At 34.1% G+C, this 19,143-nt stretch overlaps 1 protein-coding gene across 3 annotated transcripts; it reads left to right on the top strand.

The window, feature by feature from the left end:
* The first annotated feature begins 1,579 nt into the window (after positions 1 to 1,579).
* On the top strand, positions 1,580 to 15,364 carry LOC140890653 (V-type proton ATPase subunit a1). 3 transcript variants are annotated; one of them, XM_073298594.1, is made up of 18 exons: positions 1,580 to 2,045; positions 3,711 to 3,755; positions 4,602 to 4,724; positions 4,843 to 4,950; positions 6,048 to 6,161; positions 6,250 to 6,423; positions 6,688 to 6,825; positions 7,244 to 7,351; positions 7,447 to 7,554; positions 7,661 to 7,809; positions 8,703 to 8,856; positions 9,972 to 10,132; positions 11,954 to 12,160; positions 12,241 to 12,424; positions 12,509 to 12,592; positions 13,385 to 13,581; positions 13,663 to 13,722; positions 14,749 to 15,364. In XM_073298594.1, the coding sequence occupies exons 3-18, from the start codon at positions 4,620 to 4,622 to the stop codon at positions 14,951 to 14,953; spliced, it is 2,256 nt and encodes a 751-aa protein (XP_073154695.1). In that variant the 5' UTR covers positions 1,580 to 2,045; positions 3,711 to 3,755; positions 4,602 to 4,619; the 3' UTR covers positions 14,954 to 15,364. The 3 variants fall into 3 exon arrangements, with proteins under 3 accessions (XP_073154695.1, XP_073154694.1, XP_073154696.1); XM_073298593.1 differs by having other exon boundaries at positions 1,580 to 2,074; XM_073298595.1 differs by lacking the exons at positions 13,663 to 13,722; positions 14,749 to 15,364 and having other exon boundaries at positions 1,580 to 2,074; positions 13,387 to 13,574.
* Positions 15,365 to 19,143: the final 3,779 nt, after the last annotated feature.

The raw sequence follows: 19,143 nt of genomic DNA, 5'->3' as shown, positions 1-19,143 counted from the left end.
TTGAAAGTCGCGATTTGAAATTTTAAATGCTTAAATTTATTGCCCGAAAATTAGGCTTGAATCTTGATCGAGATTATAATTTTTTAAAAGCTTGGTTAAATTAATTCTGTAATTGCAAATATTTTCTGACATTTATTTTTTCTATAGTTGCACGTACTTATATAATCATGCATTAAGTTATTTTTCATTATTTATACTTATTTTGTTAGGCTATAAAAGAAACTCCGGGAACGAAGAAAAGAAAAACTATGAATTCATTTTCTAAACGAAAGAAGCGGACATGGACGAGTCATGGACATTATAGATCCAATATTGATATCTCAAATTCCGGTGGTCAATTACAGACTAATCAGACCTAAATACTTTTGAATCCTGACTCTGTCCGCCAATTAAAAGATATTGAAGTTTATACATCTTCCCAAACGACAGTGTTATAACCAAATGGACATTCCTTGCATTTGCTTTGGTGAATGGTGTTTCTTCTTCTTTTTTTTTTTTAAAAAAAAAAATGTGTGGTGTTTCTGCTAACGTAGCTTGCTTTTCTTTTATTTTTTTTCTTTTTTTTTAAATTTTTTTTTATTAAATATTAGATGAAAAAAATAGTTTTTTGGTTGCAGTGGAGCCAAACATTATTAAAATGAGTGACGATTTATTATTTGTGATTCTATTGTCACAATGGTAGTGCAACTTATCTGGATCTCCACAAAGTGTATTTTGGATTTTTCTAAGGATTTGATATTACACATCGCCTCGCCTCTAAATCACTTAGGTAGCATAGAAGATGCACGAGAATCTAACATGGATCATGTTTAGCTACTAGTTTCAAAACGATTTTACATGATTTTTTAGTTTATGCGATCGAAGTCTTAAAAGTGAATCGAAGCTATAACACAACGGATTATTCAACGATAAATCACCGGACCGACGGATTTAATTATCACTTCTTGTTCAAAGGATCCAAGTTATTCACACAAGTTTTTTGGCCTCTTAAGGTTCCATTCTATTTCTATGTTTGTTGTTGTGTTATGCTCGTTTAGAAACTAAATAATAAAGTAATATTAAATATGCAGTTTAATGTTCTAGTTGTTATTTGGCAATAAATGATATTGTCATTATTTTAGTCATAAAATAATTATACTTATCAAGACATGATAATAATGTAATATATTATACATGTGTGATACATTTAACATGTCACGAACTATTGTTGCTCGTAACGAAAAACATGATCAATCAAATACATTACTTTATACAGTTGTATACATTTGAGACGAGCGGAAAAACGATATTAATTTTAATGTTTAAGATGAAGGGATATTCACATGAAAAAATTATGTCGATCGTCGTAATTTTAATTTATTTTTATTGTTAATATTAATTTAGATAGTATTTGATTTAAATCCAAACATATGATTTAAGTCTTGGAAATTTCATTTTTTGTGATATACCATGATCAACAAATTTTTATTTTTAAACTAAACTGTATTATTATTATTATTATTATTTATCTAAATTAAGAGTTGAATCTATAAAATTTAATTTGTAAGCAATAATGAATTTGTTGCAAGTAGATCTACAGGTTACTTTCATCCAGTTAATTGCGTATATGTCAAGTGAACAAAGCCTGAAGATATACAACATATCATTCGTGATTTCCACCAGTACGCCACTCGTTTCCGCCAAAAGCACAGAAGATTCCTCCGTGGTAGTTGCCGCCAAAACCGCCGCTGCGGTCGCCGCACAGTTGCTGCAAACGGATATGCCCTTATTCACACAAACGAAGCCATTAAACACGCGGCAAAGCTTCTCTCTTTAACGAACCCGGCAGCCGAGTCTCTTTAATTTGATCGAATTCAGATCTGTAGAGTGGGGTAAAGTTTGTGATTGTGATACTAATAATATCGAAAGGGAGGGTCTTGGCGGTTGATGGAAAATGGAGTACATAAACAATTTGCCAACCATGGATCTGATGCGTTCGGAGCAAATGACGTACGTGCAACTCATTATACCCGTCGAGTCGGCGCACCGGGCTGTCTCTTATCTCGGTCAACTCGGTCTCCTCCAATTCCGTGATGTACGTCTAGATCTCTTTCTTTCAATTCATGCGTGTGAATTCTTTTTTACGTAAGCTTTGATTGAAATTGTCAGTCAAACTGTTTATGTTCCTATTATTATTTCGTGTTCTGATCCAATTCTTCGTCGGGCTCAAGCTGTGTTTTAAAAGAGTTTCATATTTTCCGGGTAATTGTCAATATGAGTGGCAGAGTAGGAAACTGTTGATTTTTATGCTTCATTCCGTAGATCAGTGACATTTGTTAGACTGTCTTTATTATTGATCTTATTGCCATGGAAGTGTTATTCCATTGTCAGTTGATCAAATGTGTATTCACTTTTATCTTCTTGCTGCTAGTGATAACATTTAAACTCTCAATCAACGATTTAGTGTAGCTTTCACTTTCAGGAATAATCAAAACATGGGTTTTCCTAAAAAATGTTTTGGTGAAAGAAAAAGCAGACTATGGATCTAAACTTTCCATTTGTAAATTTAAGTTTGATTTAATTTCAAATGCTATTTTTTCTTTACTTAATGGAAAGCACATATGAATATTATCTCCAAATTAAACATCTTTGCTTGATTTAAGCAAAGTTTGCTATGTTGATCTAGTATTGTAGCTAATGTCACCCCAGTTGATTTCAACTTAGGAACCATTATCCAGGTCCCCAGATGTATTAAGCAGTTTACAAACTTGCATTGTTCGAATGCTAGTTCTTGTCCTTGCTATTGAAGTGAGGACCAAGAAAAGAAAAACATACATTATTTTTATCTTTGACGATTTTTGTGCTAGGCTGCTTTGTATGGAATAATAATATTTATACTTCTCTTTTTAGACTGAAGTAGCTACCTGAAAGAAAAGAAACACGTATATTTTAGTGATGAGATTTCAATGAAACACAGTGTGAAGAATAGGGACATTGTTTGTCTTTGACACAGAAATAATGGTCAAAATGGGGTTTGATTATGCTCCACGGCGAGTGATACTCCATGTGGAACAAATACCACTGGTTTCCCCGGAGAAGTGGAGGGCCTCACATGATAAATGGGGCCGAGAGGATCTCATGGTTGTTGCCACAGCAGGATTAATGCAACCCCATGTGAATATGAACATTCATAGAAAGGAGGAGAAAATCGGAAATCGATTAGGATTGGCTCTTCAGCATAATCTAAATCTCATGATTAAAGGCCTTATGTCGTTGGCGTTTTGCTTTAAGGATTGTTTGTATTAGGAAAACGCGCAAACAAATATAGCTGTGGCCGCCGAACAATTTCTCTAATTTTAGAAAAAAATCGTGGTTCCATTCTTTCCATTCTAATGCCACTGTGTCTGTTATTGATATGCATATGGCTGGAGGATATTGTGTTTTACTGTGGGAATAAAGAAATGATTATAAGTCTGTTCAGACTTTTCATGGACTGTTTAGTGACTAGTAGCATTTTATAGGACTTTTTAGTAAGAATATTTACACCAAGATCTTTATGATTTATGGACGTAAGAATGTTTTTGGGTGCCATTTTGTGGTCATTCTCGTAAATTTGATAACTTTTAATCATTTAATGAAAATATATTCTATCCGTGCTTCATAATTTTTTTGATTTCTTCGTTTGACTAATATTTATTCAATGCACTCAATAGTGTTAATCTAACTTGCAGTTAAATGATGATAAAAGCCCCTTCCAGAGGACATTTGTGAATCAGGTACTTGTTCTTTAAATGCTACAGACTGCAGATTATATTACCATCAAGTATATTTTTTAATATTCAAATTTTGATTGGTTTGATTTGGGATCAAACAAAAAGCTCTGAAATCTATCTTTCTTGTTCCTTAATTACACACCATCTCAAAATGCAATTCAAATAGTTTGGTTTGTATGGGCAACTTAACTTTTTGTTGGTCTAAACTTTTGTAAATTTGCTTGAGGTGTCAGCCTGTCAGGCGTTTAAATTAATTGATAATTAGAGAAATGCTGATATTTCAGCTGCGCTCACTTTTAATTTATTTTTTCCATCTACCTTATCAATTATAGCCTAGTCTACAACTATTGCGAGTTCTGAAGGACAGCTGTGTGGCAGTCAACTCTATAAAATTCTTTCTAATCTATATTTCTAGTTCTGCTTACTATTTACTTCTTTGGACACGGGGTTGCACCTGGATACAGTCAACAGATGGTATTTAATACATACGGCAATTATGATTGCAGAACCTAGTTTATGATCTTTTGCATGTCGTGTGCATAAGTTGGTTATTGATACGTGCTCAAATATGATGCTTAATGGCGAATGCTACTTTTCACCGTGTTTCAGACTTTCGGTTGTTATCTTTCTGAAACTTCTTGTTTGCAGTAAGATAATATTATTTCCTAGAGATTGTTTCATGAAATTGCTGATTCTGTATTTGTTTAGTTAGAGAAGCAGCACAAAGTTTTGAAAATTATTCAGGAGTTCTGTGCCAGCGATTTTCCTTAGTTCATGTGCAGAAGCGATTATCTTCTTTTACAATCATTTTTGGCTGTGTAGATTCTAGTCTTATTATTTTGTTCACAGGTTAAAAGATGTGCTGAGATGTCCCGTAAGTTGCGTTTTTTCAAAGATCAGATTCATAAAGCTGGTTTGTTGCCATCTCCTCATCCAGCTTCCCAACCTGATATTGAGTTAGAAGAACTAGAGGTCTTATTCTTTCTGTTTGACTTTCATGTTTATCTGATGAGGTTTCTATTTTTTGTAAATATAATTCCTTCCTTTGTTGAGTTTATTTTGAACCATCTTGTCTCTCCTTTTATTTTAGGTTCAACTTGCAGAACATGAGCATGAGTTAATTGAGATGAATTCCAATACAGAGAAACTGCAGCAAACATACAACGAGCTGCTTGAGTTCAGGATGGTATTGCAGAAGGTATATGGACAACCTATTTATCTTTTTTATTTCTTAGTGATCACTAGGTTACTATTCGTGATAAATATCAATTTAGTTAAATATATGACAACATATTTGGTTTTTATTTTGTTGGCAGAATTTCAGATAACCATTTTAATTTGCCATATTTGGCAGAGAAGAGACCGATTTTTTCTTTTTTATTCTTTTTTTTTTTTGTAAATAAAACTTTTAAGACTGTATCTTTTGTTTTAGTACACTCTTTGAATTGGACTGGTAACTTAATAGAATCAAGAGTTCAGTGAATGGACTTAAGTTATTCATCAGTTCACCAACACTGCTGATCTTGTCTTTGCCGGCCCAAGCTAACAATTGTACATCCAGCCCACTCATCCAACATAACGGTGATTCCAAACTTGAGTTTTTGTTTCCCTTTTAATTTTCCGGAAACATTTCCCTTTTCCGAAAATAAAACCAAAATTTTTCTATCTGATTTTCATTCTTCCCTAAAAACTCATTTCTGCCTCATTTCAAAGTGCAGAATCTGATTCACCTTTTCACGACTCTAAAAAATAACTATTTTTATTTAAAAAAAATCTATTTTTTTCTTATATTATATCGAATTTATTGTATAACTATTTTATAGTATGCTTTCAGAAAACAAAACCAGACATATAACACATTTTACAATACAAACAATACATTTCTAGAGAAAAAAAAAAAAAAAAAAACTCAGAAGTGAAACCAGACAATGCCACAGTTTTCCTTAAAATTTAACAACCCACAGTTCTCACAGTTCTTTCTTTTTTTCAGCGTTTGGACTGCATTACATTGCATATTATATTGTGCATTCTGGGAATCTCTGGAGGTGAATCATATATGCTTTCCTCTTCTTCAGATGAAGCATAATATGATAAAGATTCTTTGACAGAACAGGAAATGGGGACACATTTAAGAATATAGGACACATTAGAACTTCCCATTTATGTTCTCCTAGATGTTATCCTGGTCTTTTACCAAATCCTGAACCATATTTGAAAGTGGAAATGTGCAATGTTCATTTTGTCCCTTATATGTCATTCAATCATCTCATTTATATGTTGTCATGGTAATTCCAGTCTGGAGACTTCCTTGTCTCAAGTGGAAGTCAAATTGATGCCCAAGAGATGGAATTAAACGAAAATGTCCATACAAATAATAATTATGCAGATACAGCATCACTGCTTGAGCAGGTACGTGAAATATGATTATTATCACTGAACTTTTTTACTTCTTGAATAATTTCAGATGCTATATTCATCTTGTTTTTCTAATATGCAGGATTCTCGACCAGGACCATCAAATCAATCTGGTGTCAGATTTATAAGTGGCATTATCTGTAAATCTAAAGTCATGAGATTTGAGAGGATGGTATTTCGCACAACAAGGGGCAATATGCTTTTCAATCAGGTGCCAGCTGATGACCAAATCATTGATCCTTCATCAAATGAGACGGTTGGTGGCATTCTTTGATTTGTTCCTGGAAATATTGATGTACTTTCTTGTGTGGGTGGCAATATAATCAGAAGTGGATATTTCTCTCTCTCGAAATGAATAAAAAAATGATCTTTTCACATCATGTTTCTCTTAAGCAACTGCCATTTTTCTTTATATAGAGTGAGATTTTACAAGTCATATAAATTTAGTTTTAAATTTTGGATCATCTTTAATCTTGTAGTTTAAAATATATTCTAAAAGTTGTAATTGTTTCATCTGCAGGTTGAGAAAACAATTTTTGTTGTATTCTTCTCAGGCGAGCAGGCAAGAACAAAAATCCTGAAAATTTGTGAAGCATTTGGTGCAAGTTGCTACCCAGTTCCAGAAGACACCACCAAACGGAGACAAATAACAAGAGAAGTATGTTGTTGAATGTATCACTTTGATTTTCTTTTTCATTGGGATACAAGAACTGTGTGCTCTGCATTACAATGTAGTTGAATGTGTTACCACTCTATTGGAATGACTGATAATTGTGGCTCATTCTGGTCCTTTACCATTGTATGTACTTATTAATTCATAAGTTTGTGCACTCTTAGTACAAAATAAACAATGGCTCAAGTAAACAGTTCTCAATCCGGTTTCCTAAAAATTTATATGTTTTTATTAAGCCATGTTTCCTTAGTTTTTTTAAAACCATATCTCCTTGTCACACTGTCATTTCATTACCCTCAAATGTACAAGAGCATATAGGAAAACTTCTGCTTCTCAACTGCAGTATTGCAAAGCTTCAGTGACTCTCGAATTTGAGTGACATGCATTAGTTTCTCCATTCCAGGTTTTATCACGCTTAGCTGAGTTGGAAACAACTTTAGAGGCTGGTCTGCGTCATCAGCATAAAGCCCTGACTTCCATTGGGTTTCACATTACAAAGTGGTTGAACATGGTAGTTACAGCTTTTGAGTTGTTTTGTTAATTTCAAACTCAATCATTGGCATCCAATTTTGGAGACTAAGTCCTCATCCTTACTCCTCTTTCTAGGTTAGACGGGAAAAGTCTGTGTATGACACATTAAATATGCTGAATTTTGATGTTACGAAGAAATGTCTGGTTGGTGAGGGTTGGTGCCCAATATTTTCAAAACCAAAGGTACCCGGTCTACTGTTTTATTTGTGTTTTTATCTGGATATATATCTGGAGTGACTACCATTTACTATATTATATATATTGAAATTGTTAATCTATGGCATTGCAGATTCAGGAAGCTCTGCAGCGTGCAACATTTGACAGTAGTTCGCAAGTTGGTATAATATTTCATGTGATGAACTCCGTTGAGTTGCCTCCAACATACTTTAGGACCAATCATTTTACAAATGGCTACCAAGAAATTGTTGATGCGTATGGGTAAGGCAGTACTTTTTTCCTTGTATCAAGTAGTGATATGCATTTAATTTATGATAAACTTTCGATGAATTGTGCCTCTTGTTTTTGGTGTTCTTCACCATTTTATTATGCATTGCTGAGAATTTATTTAACAGAGAATAGAAGAAAATGATGTTAGCTTTGTTTGAGTTCCTGGAGAAGCTCATGGTTTTATCCATAATTATCTGGGTTCTAAATTCTAATAAAATATGATGTCGGAAATCTTTTCCCTGAATTATTAACTTCCATGTTGAATTTATGGAATCTAAGGTACTTGTCTAAATGAATGGTGTTCCCTAGTCAACACATTCCTAGTTTAGCGGACAAAATAACTAACCTGCAAAACCCTTTTTAATTTTAAAAGAAAATATTACTTTTAAAATCCATTTGGTCAATCATTATTTTCTAACATTGAATGAATACTTTAGTTTGCATGATTTGGAGGCGTTCTCAACTTCTGCACCTAACAAGTCTCTAACTTGCGCTAGTACCAGCTGTATTAATTTGCTTGTGAGTGATGTTAAGGAAGCCCCTTAATTTAGCAGAAAAGTTGAGAAAGTGTGAAGGGTTGGTATGATATCCACACAAATTTAGTATTGCTCTGTGAGGTCGGAGTTCTTTCATTTATCAACCTTTTTGATTGTATGCTGATATTATTAATATTATAATGTATATTGGACATGAGTTCTTATCATATGCACCCCAATATATTTCATTTTCACCTATATATGTGCATGATGCATGATTTCTTATCATATGCTCCTCGTATTGTTTTTTTTGCTGGCAATAATGTTTATTTTGTATATATTCCTATGAGTTTCTAAGTACTTAGCTGCATGGTAGAATCAGGCACTGATAAAATTTTTGATTTGCAGGGTTGCTAAATATCAGGAGGCAAATCCTACAGTTTTTACCATCATTACATTTCCATTTTTATTTGCTGTGATGTTTGGGGATTGGGGTCATGGTATTTGCTTATTATTTGGAGCGCTGTTCCTTAAAGCTCGTGAGAAGAAGCTTAGTTCTCAGGTAATTCGATTGTTTTTTTCCCCTAGAGGTAATGATCTTGTCTTCTGCTCATAAATAATTACATGATATGATTTTTATATTTCTGGGTTTTTATACATGTAAAATTTTATTTTAAGGCCTGCCTTCGTAATTTCTTGTTTCAGAAATTTGTTTATATTGACGATGGTGAACAAGCTATTTTATTTGGGTTCTGAAATAAGCTGGTTTGAACAAATGCAACAATTTGGTCAATGTTGATTCAATGTTCTTGGATAATTAATGTAGTGGATCACCTTTTTCATAAAATAGATAATCTTTGTCATGATTATGTGAAAACATAGTATCTTTCTGTTGTAGTCGTTGGAGAAGGAATTATATTGTGATAGGGATCGCCCGAGGATGAACGCACTAGTGATCCTGAGCCTGTAAGATTTTGACAACGAAAAGTAATTATTGAATGTGAAACCTGAAAGTTATAAAAGTCTGGTACAACGCCCTGCAAGGGATGAAGGTTTTGTTAAATATTGTTATGCTGCTATTACAAAGTGGGTAAAATATACATCTTGTCAGAAAGTAGCATATTATCCATTTGGTGGAGAAGGATGATTTTTTTTCATGGGAATGGTTGGTTATTTCAGTTGTCCATGGGAAGGGTTGCGTGTTTCAGTTTATATGTGGTATTTGATGAATAGGCTTAACTATCTCGAATAATAACTTAAAAATTAAATTTTTTTTGGACTACTGTCAAATGCAAATAATGTGAATGCTTCTTCCTTTTTGACAATTTTGAATATGTAATACAGCAATAGAGTACAGGCCACAATTGTTCCTGGCCAAAAGTAGAGAGAGGTGAATAATATAAGTTAACTGATCCTGTGATGGTGATTGTGCGCAACCATCAATTTTTTGGAATTGAGGTCATGTTCACTGATTTTCAGTTTAACACGTGTTTTAAGTTTTATGACATGTATTTTGTGGAATCTGTTACTCCACTTTACACTTTTTCGTTGTCAGTACTGTTTCTTTCTCATATACTTATAAGCTTACGAACTTGTTCTTTCCTATCTGCTCAATGCTTATATATATTCTGCTTCCGCTTCAAATCTGCTGCATAATTCGAATGTTTGTTCCCTCAGAAACTTGGCAGCTTCATGGAGATGCTCTTTGGTGGCCGATATGTTCTCCTTTTGATGTCAATTTTTTCAATTTATTGTGGCGTGATATACAATGAATTCTTTTCCGTTCCATTTCACATATTCGGCCACTCTGCATATGGATGCAGAGAGGCCACTTGCAGGTAATGTAAACCATTACACATGTGATCATTGAGATTTATATCTGATTGAGTTTTGAAAGTGTACATGTTACTTCATTGTTCTTTTTTGGGTAATGAAAAAGTTCAAACTGAAGAAGAGAATAGAGGAAATTGATCAAATAAAAAAAAATGAATACGTAGAGAATTAGAGAATGTTAAGGGGTGCACAATGGGGAAAACAACCAAACAACACGCTTCCCTGGTGGGAAAGCAAAACGCTAGAAATGTTTAGTAGGCATGATTAAATGTTACAGCCGAGGTCCATGCCTTTTCTTTGGAGTCCTAGTTACTCACCATCATAACATGCAATTATGGTTTAATATTGTATGGCTCAATACATATATCCCCATAGAAAAGCTAATGCAGTGATCCCAAAATACATGCAACAGTATCAATAGGAAAACAACTTCGAAATGTATATATAAGCCATATACAATAATCAAAAGACTCACAGCCAAGCCGTAAACTAAAACTACTGCATATGGTTCTAGAAGTCATCTCTCGTCCGAAAGGTAATGGCAGTAACTGGCCTAGACTCCCTCTCTAACATGTATACTCATCACAAGTTGACCTGCCTCGTGTTTTGATAGAAACAGACTTGCTTGGAGTGAGCGTTAGCCCAACTACTAAAAAGGAAGAAAACATCATATAATTGGCAAGAGATAAATACAGGCATAATGTGAAACACCTACATGAAATACTCTTGAATTCATAATTTCATTGCTGCAAGACCCAAAGTTGTCGAACGGGAACATACAATTTGGCTGTTTCTATCAATAACGACTAACACCACCACCTATCATCATCATGGAACAACTGTTTACTCATTCAACAATCTAAAAACGTATAATAAGAGTCATCGCAACAGTACTCTTCTCGATGTAGCAGTCCAAGTGACTTAAGATTGTAGAACATGTGTCTACGCACCGCATTAGACTGACGAAGTTCAGTCCCCAACAACATCATCGCTACAAGGTATCATGATAGTGACACAAGCCTTCACATTTTCAACTACCAAAGTAAAACTGCAATATCAGAAAACAACATAAACTGCTTGCAATATCAGGAAACAACATAAATTGCTTGAAAGTTCATATTTACCTGATAATCGGTTTTCTCTGTTCGCTTATTCTCTCCCTCTCGAACACACGATGAAGCAAACCAATTTCCCATATTTGTTTATTTATTATTATTATTTTCGATCCATTCCCATCCTTTCTAACATGGTTTAAAAGATTCAAGTACATCATACTAAGTTTCTAAGATATCCAAAATTTTAGGATGCTAGATTTTCATGAACAAGGCAGTTTTTTAGCATGTTACTAAGTTTGCATGAACGTGAAGGTTTTATCGTTTGCCATCACAAAAATTGATTCATTCAAACAGGATTTAACGAACAAGTGTGTATGATATGTAGGTTTTAAAATTTTTTATCAAAAGATGCTTGGGCATTGTTTCACCTTTGAATCACGGCTAGATTGAGCTAGTTAAAATAGGTTATGATCACATCTGAATTGATGATTTTATTTGACGGGATTCTTCCAAACCCTATGATATGTTTATACTTTCTCGTTTTAATTTCATTGTCGTCTATGTTTTGTTCTGCATTTGTCGTATTTGGGTGATATTAATATAGTTCCTGTTTCTAAGGCTTTGGGATCACAACTGGGATGCTATTGATGCAGTATGTTTATAATTATTCGATGTCAGAAACCTTAAATTTGCAGATAATTGTGTCTTCCCTTTTCTTTTACTTCTGTCAACGGTGGCTCTAACACTGCTTTTCTGTTACTCTACCTGTAGTGACGCTTCTTCAGTTGGTTTAGTAAAATACCGAGATGCATATCCATTTGGCGTGGATCCAAGTTGGCGTGGAAGTCGTTCTGAGCTGCCTTTCTTGAATTCTCTCAAGATGAAAATGTCAATTTTGTTTGGTGTGGCACATATGAATCTGGGAATTATCCTAAGTTATTTCAATGCGCGCTACTTTTCCAACTCCCTTGATATCAAGTGTGTTATCTTTCTATTCTCTTGTACCGATTAATATCTTAGCACTCCTTTTGGGACTTATTTATTTCTTTCTTTTTCAGGTATCAGTTTATACCACATATGATCTTCCTGAACAGCCTTTTTGGTTATCTTTCTCTTCTCATCATAATCAAATGGTGTACTGGTTCTCAAGCGGACCTTTACCACGTAATGATATACATGTTCTTAAGTCCTTTTGAAGGTTTAGGGGAAAATCAGCTATTCTGGGGTCAGGGGGTACTTCAGGTATTGATCCTTTTTAAATTTTGTGGTGGTTACGATGTCATACTTGCATGCTCGAATGTGTGAACACATGCAGAAACTTTTCAGGTCATATTGCTGCTTTTAGCCATTATTGCTGTGCCATGGATGCTCTTTCCCAAACCTTTTATTTTAAGGAGGCTTCATACTGAGGTACAATCATCTATTTCCATGACTGTTTTTTTCTTTGAAGTGCTTTAGTCGTTTTCTTTCGTGTTATCCATCCTGGAAACTGTCACATTTTTTAGGCTTTCTACCATTCCTAAACGCGCACTGTTTTGTTGGTATTTTGAACTTCTGTTGTCATAAGATTTTAAGATTCTTGTCCTACTCATAGTTATGTGGTTGTACATGTACTTTATTTTCCCCCCAAAACCGCTGCTCTGTTTAATTGTCACAGAAAGTTCCTTTGTTTGAAGTTCTTTTCTGAGCTTCTTCATCGTGATAGTTAAATGATACACTGCACCAATGCATGTGTTTAATCTCCACTAATCTTGGCATATGACTATCGAATTCAGGGTCATTCTTGTATAAGAATTAGGGTCAAAAGAGTGGGTTGGTATCTAATTGCCACTTATGCAACTGTTTCAGAAACCCATTGAAAAATGCAGATCATGAATGCTGTTTCATACCTTACTCTAGGATACAAAATACTGTTTGCCAAATGTTAATAAAGTGGAATTGCATGTTTTTTAGATCACTCTTACTATTTTTCTCATAGTCTGGAAAATAAGTGTCAAGAATTTCCCAACAAGAATGATCTCTTCTTATATGTAAGTAGACATATATCTAATACTGGAACTGTCCTTAAAACAACATGGTAGCAATGGCTAATCTGTATTGGGTAGGATGTAACAACAGTAGCAGGAAACTAAATATTGTTTGTGTGATCTTGAAACCATAGAACTGTTGATTAACTAGGCCATTTTCATGTATATATCTAAGAGGTTTCAAGGTCGGACATATGGTATTCTTGGAACCACTGACATGCATGCTGATGAAGAACCTGATTCTGCAAGGCAACCACGCCATGAGGAGTTCAACTTTAGTGAGATCTTCGTGCACCAAATGATACATTCTATTGAGTTTGTACTTGGTGCAGTTTCTAATACTGCATCATATCTCCGGCTATGGGCACTAAGGTTAGAGAACTTTTTAATGCAGCTCTTGACATTTTTATTCATGATTTCGTTCATCTTGTGATTTTGTCTGCGATGCTACAGTTTGGCCCATTCAGAATTGTCAACTGTTTTCTATGAGAAAGTGTTGCTTCTTGCTTGGGGGTAAGTTCTGCTACTAACACCACACCTCATGTTTTCTGCCTCAGTTTGAATTTACTTGAGTGAGTTAGAATGTCAGATGAACTCTTAGACATGCATGAACCTTCTTAACATTTTTTTTTTCAACTCCAGCCGTTGATTAAATCTGATAGTGTTTGTTGGATTACATCAATTTCGGTGTTTATGATCTGCTCACACACATTTCTGTGTTGAACACAATATGGTCATGCACTAACAAAAGTTCATGGGATTGTTATATTGTGTGCAAATAGATTTCGTGCATCGTCAGTTGATTAGCTTGTGACGATTTCAATAAGTTTATATATATATATATATGTTTTTTCCCCCTTCCAATGCAGATTAGCAATTGTATGTCTACTCGTATGAAAACGTTATATTTCCCTGAATCCATTGCACCTTACTGTTACAAGCAAATTGTGGAAGAATACTGAGAAAAAACAAATATCACTTCAATTTTATGGCTGGCTAATTTCATAAACTTGCATTGTGCTACTAGATGAATTCGAAAATGCACGTGAAACGCATCCACTTATTGCTTTCCCTGTTTTTTACTTTATCTTTTAATATTGGTGGGGGCTCAGATATTTTGTATGTTGTAGACTAAAGCATTCTCTTGATCTTTGCTCTGCATATGTCTGCACCTTTCAATAATTGATATTACTCATACTGTTTTTCATATTCTCTGGTGAGCAAAATGTTGGGTGCTGTAGAGGACATTTGCTTTTATCACGGGCATTTTTTTGGGATGTAACTTGTATACATTCCTGGTCAGATGTTAAATATACGGTGTTGTTTTATACTTTTGGATGCAATTGAAGCACTTGGTATCATATTTAGGTCACATGATGTAAAGTATAGTGGATTGTGGAAATGTGGAATCCCCGTATCAAATAGTATTTTCTTGGTATACAAGAGGTTTCTCGCTTGATCTGATATAAAGCTGTAGAATTGTCGAGTAGAGTTCCTTGTAGCTTATAATCTTACTCTCAGTCATGCTCATCAACGCAGGTACAACAATATTATCATTCGCCTGGTGGGCCTGGTGGTTTTTGCATTCGCGACAGCTTTTATACTACTCATGATGGAGACTCTCAGTGCTTTCCTCCATTCTATGCGTCTGCATTGGGTCGAGTTTCAAAACAAGTTCTACAGTGGTGATGGCTATAAATTTAAGCCTTTTTCTTTCGCTGCATTAGGCGATGATGATGAATAGTACATTGGCCTTCTTGGAGGGGGGGGGTGGTTTAACAGATTTTGATGAAATAGAAAGGTAAGAGAAAGTTTTGCTGTGGCTACAGGGCATAGTTTCAATTTTCCTTTTCTGGATTAGGATTGGGTTGTTGTAAATGACCCCTTCTTTTGTATACACACAATAGAATCTTCATCTTTTCTATCTGGGAGCCAGCCACATACATTTTTACAACCTTCAAACTCTGAAAACCGTTCATCTTGAGATGATCTTAGTTTCGATGGACATAATTTTTTTGTGACTACGCGTAAAGAATCTGTTTAGCTGAATCACTGTTTTGATGTCGTATGTTTGGAGAAATATGAAAAATGGATCTGGGTTGGAAATCAACCTTCGCGGCTTCGCGACATGCCTTATTTTATTCATTATATTTTTTATCGTCATTTATTTTAACTGGTATATTTATGACCAAGTTTAGATTAGATTAAAATTTTTTCCTTGCAAAACCAACTAGCTGATAACACTCTATGCACCACAATATGCTACACATCTTATTTAGCTTGACAAAATCTTCCATAATTAAATTATTTCCTAATTATATTATGAACAATATAAGGAATTTGTTTTTCTAATTAATTTATAGTAAACGGAAATAAGATTTTTTGTTTCATGTATTTTTATCCATTAAATTACAAATAAAAAACTTAAAAATAAAAAACTTAAGTACCGATTTATAATATTTATTATAATTTAAGAAAGTGGGCAAATTTTAAAAATACATAAAATTTTGAATTTGGTAAGAATATATAAAATTTTAAATTTATGTACACAGGAACACCAAATAAAAAATCCATACATCTACAACAAAAATACATATAGAACAATTAAAATATAGATTAAATAAATATCATAAATCCAATCATCAATTATTAAATCAAAATAAATACCATAAATTCAATCAGCTAATTAAGCTAAATTAATAATAATAACTAAAAACTGTTGTGAAAAAGTAAAAATTTACGGTAAAAAGTAAATATTCCAAAACTCAAAATATATCAAACTCTACACTTTATAATATTTTTCTCTCAACTTCAATTGTATTTTTCATCACAAATGAAGACCTATTTATAGATCCACATTTGAGATTAGTCCAAAAATAAATACATCATCATCTACATCAGCACACACTAATTTTCCACATTTTACAACTCAATATTCAACATTCAACATTCAATATTCAACATAATATTAATAATAATAATATTTTTCAACACTCCCCCTTGTGATGATGATTGTGATATGATGACTGTCTTCATTACGTGTTTTATACTGCCTCATTAAAAACCTTACTAGGAAAAACCCAGTGGGATAAAAACCATAGTAAGGGAAAAAGAGTGCAGCCACGTAAACTCCCCCTCATGTTAATATGAGTGATTCTTCACATATTCCGCAGATTGCGCATCCCAATGTTGTATATATGTTTTCTGAATATCGTCGTGGGAAGTGCCTTTGTGAAGAGATCTGATGAGTTCTCACTTGATTGAATATAACAGATATCAATATCTTTATTCTTCTCAAGCTCTTGAGTGTAGGCAAAGAACTTTGGGAGTATATGTTTTGTTCTGTCACTTTTGATGTATCCTTCTTTCATTTGAGCAATACATGCAGCATTGTCTTCATACAACGTCACAGGCTTCTTGTCTACTGATAATCCACAAGAAGTTTGGATATGTTGTGTCATTGATTTTAGCCAAACACATTCACGGCTTGCTTCATGTAGCGCAATAATCTCAGCGTGATTTGATGAAGTTGTTACGAGTGTTTGTTTCTGTGAACGCCAAGAAATTGCGGTGCCTCCACGAGTAAATACATATCCGGTTTGAGAACGTGCCTTATGTGGATCAGATAAATATCCAGCATCAGCATAACCAATGATACTTTGATTGGTGTCTTTTGAGTACAAAAGTCTCAAATCTGTTGTTCCTCGTAGATAACGAAATATATGTTTAATTCCGTTCCAGTGCCTCTTTGTTGGATATGAACTGAATCTTGCCAATAAATTTACAGCAAAAGATATATCAGGTCTAGTGCAATTTGCAAGATACATAAGGGCACCAATGGCACTTAGATATGGTACTTCTGGACCAAGAATAACTTCATCATCTCCACATGGACGGAATGGATCCTTTTCTATGTTTAATGATCTTACGACCATTGGAGTACTTAATGGATTTGATTTATCCATATTAAAACGTTTAAGGATCTTTTCTGTATAATTTGCCTGGTGAACAAAAATTCCACATTCTTTTTGTTCGATTTGCAAACCCAGACAATACTTGGTTTTTCCAAGATCCTTCATTTCGAATTCTTCCTTCAAGTACATCATAACTTCTTGAATTTCTTTATTCGTTCCAATGATGTTTAAATCATCAACATATACAGCAATAATTACACATCCGGATGTTGTTTTCTTGATGAAAACACAAGGGCATATTGGATCATTTACATATCCCTTTTTCATCAAGTGATCACTTAGCCGATTATACCACATTCGGCCTGATTGCTTCAACCCATATAATGATCTTTGCAATTTTACAGAATAAAATTCTCTGGGTTTTGAACTTTGTGCTTCAGGCATCTTAAATCCTTCAGGGATTTTCATGTATATATCACTATCAAGTGATCCGTATAAGTAAGCTGTAACAACATCCATAAGACACATTTCCAAATTTTCAGACACTGCCAAACTAATCAAATATCGAAACGTAATTGCATCCAGAACAGGAGAATACGTTTCTTCATAATCAATTCCAGGCCTTTGAGAAAAACCTTGTGCAACAAGTCTAGCTTTATATCTGACTATTTCATTTTTCTCATTTCGCTTTCGAATAAAAACCCATTTGTATCCAACAGGTTTTACACCTTCAGGTGTGAGGACTATAGGTCCAAAAACATTACGTTTATTCAGCGAATCCAATTCAACCTGAATGGCATCTTTCCATTTGGCCCAATCATGACGAGTTTTACATTCACCAAAAGATTTTGGTTCATGATCCTCATTTTCATTTACGATGTCACAAGCCACATTATAAGAAAATATCTCATCAATATCTTCTATGTCTTTTCGGTTCCATATTTTTCCAGTATTAATATAATTGATAGAGATTTCACGATTCTCGTCAGTTTGTGGTTCTGACAGAATATTTTCATCATCAGGTGATTCTTCTGGAACACCATTTTCTATTTTATGATCGTCGTGTTTCTCTATGCCTTTTCTTTTCCGAGGATTTTTATCCTTGGAACCGACTGGTCTTCCACGCTTCAAGCGTTTTATGACATCATGAGTGTCTTCAATTTGTTTCTTTGGAATTTCAATTCGAGCAGGGGCATTTACAGCATGTATATATGATTTTGTTACCCCTTTTGTGTCTGCAAATGCATCTGGCATTTGATTTGCAATTCTTTGCATGTGCACAATTTGCTGTACATCTTTCTCACATTGTTTGGTCCTTGGATCCAAATGTAACAATGATGGTACATACCATGTGATTTCTTTTTCGATGTGTTTCTTTTCTCCCCCTAACACTGGGAAGATTTCTTCATTAAAATGACAATCAGCAAAGCGTGCTGTAAACACATCGCCTGTCTGAGGCTCAAGATATCTAATGATTGATGGACTATCATAACCGATATAAATACCGATTTTTCTTTGAGGACCCATTTTTTATCGTTGAGGTGGTGCAATAGGCACATACACCATACATCCAAAAATTCTCAGATGAGAGATATTTGGTTCTTTACCAAATGCAAGTTGCAATAGGGAGAATTTATGATATGCACTTGGTCTAATGCGAATTAATGCCGCAGCATGTAAAATTGCATGTCCCCATATAGAAATAGGGAGTTTTGTTTTCATAATCATTGGTCTAGCAATCAGTTGTAGACGTTTAATCAATGATTCAGCTAATCTATTTTGCGTATGAACATGAGCTACAGGATGTTCAACAGTGATTCCCATTGACATACAATAATCATTGAAAGTCTGGGATGTAAATTCTCCAGCATTATCAAGTCTTATTTTCTTGATTGTATAATCTGGAAATTGATTCCGCAATTTTATTATTTGAGCCATTAATCTTGCAAATGCCACATTCCGAGTTGACAATAAGCATACATGTGACCATCTGCTAGAAGCATCTATCAATACCATAAAA

Source organism: Henckelia pumila, chromosome 3 (genome assembly GCF_033568475.1).
Source record: "Henckelia pumila isolate YLH828 chromosome 3, ASM3356847v2, whole genome shotgun sequence".
Lineage (NCBI taxonomy): Eukaryota > Viridiplantae > Streptophyta > Magnoliopsida > Lamiales > Gesneriaceae > Henckelia > Henckelia pumila.
Note: the sequence above shows the minus strand (reverse complement) of the source record. Positions and strands in the feature narration are given on the sequence as shown.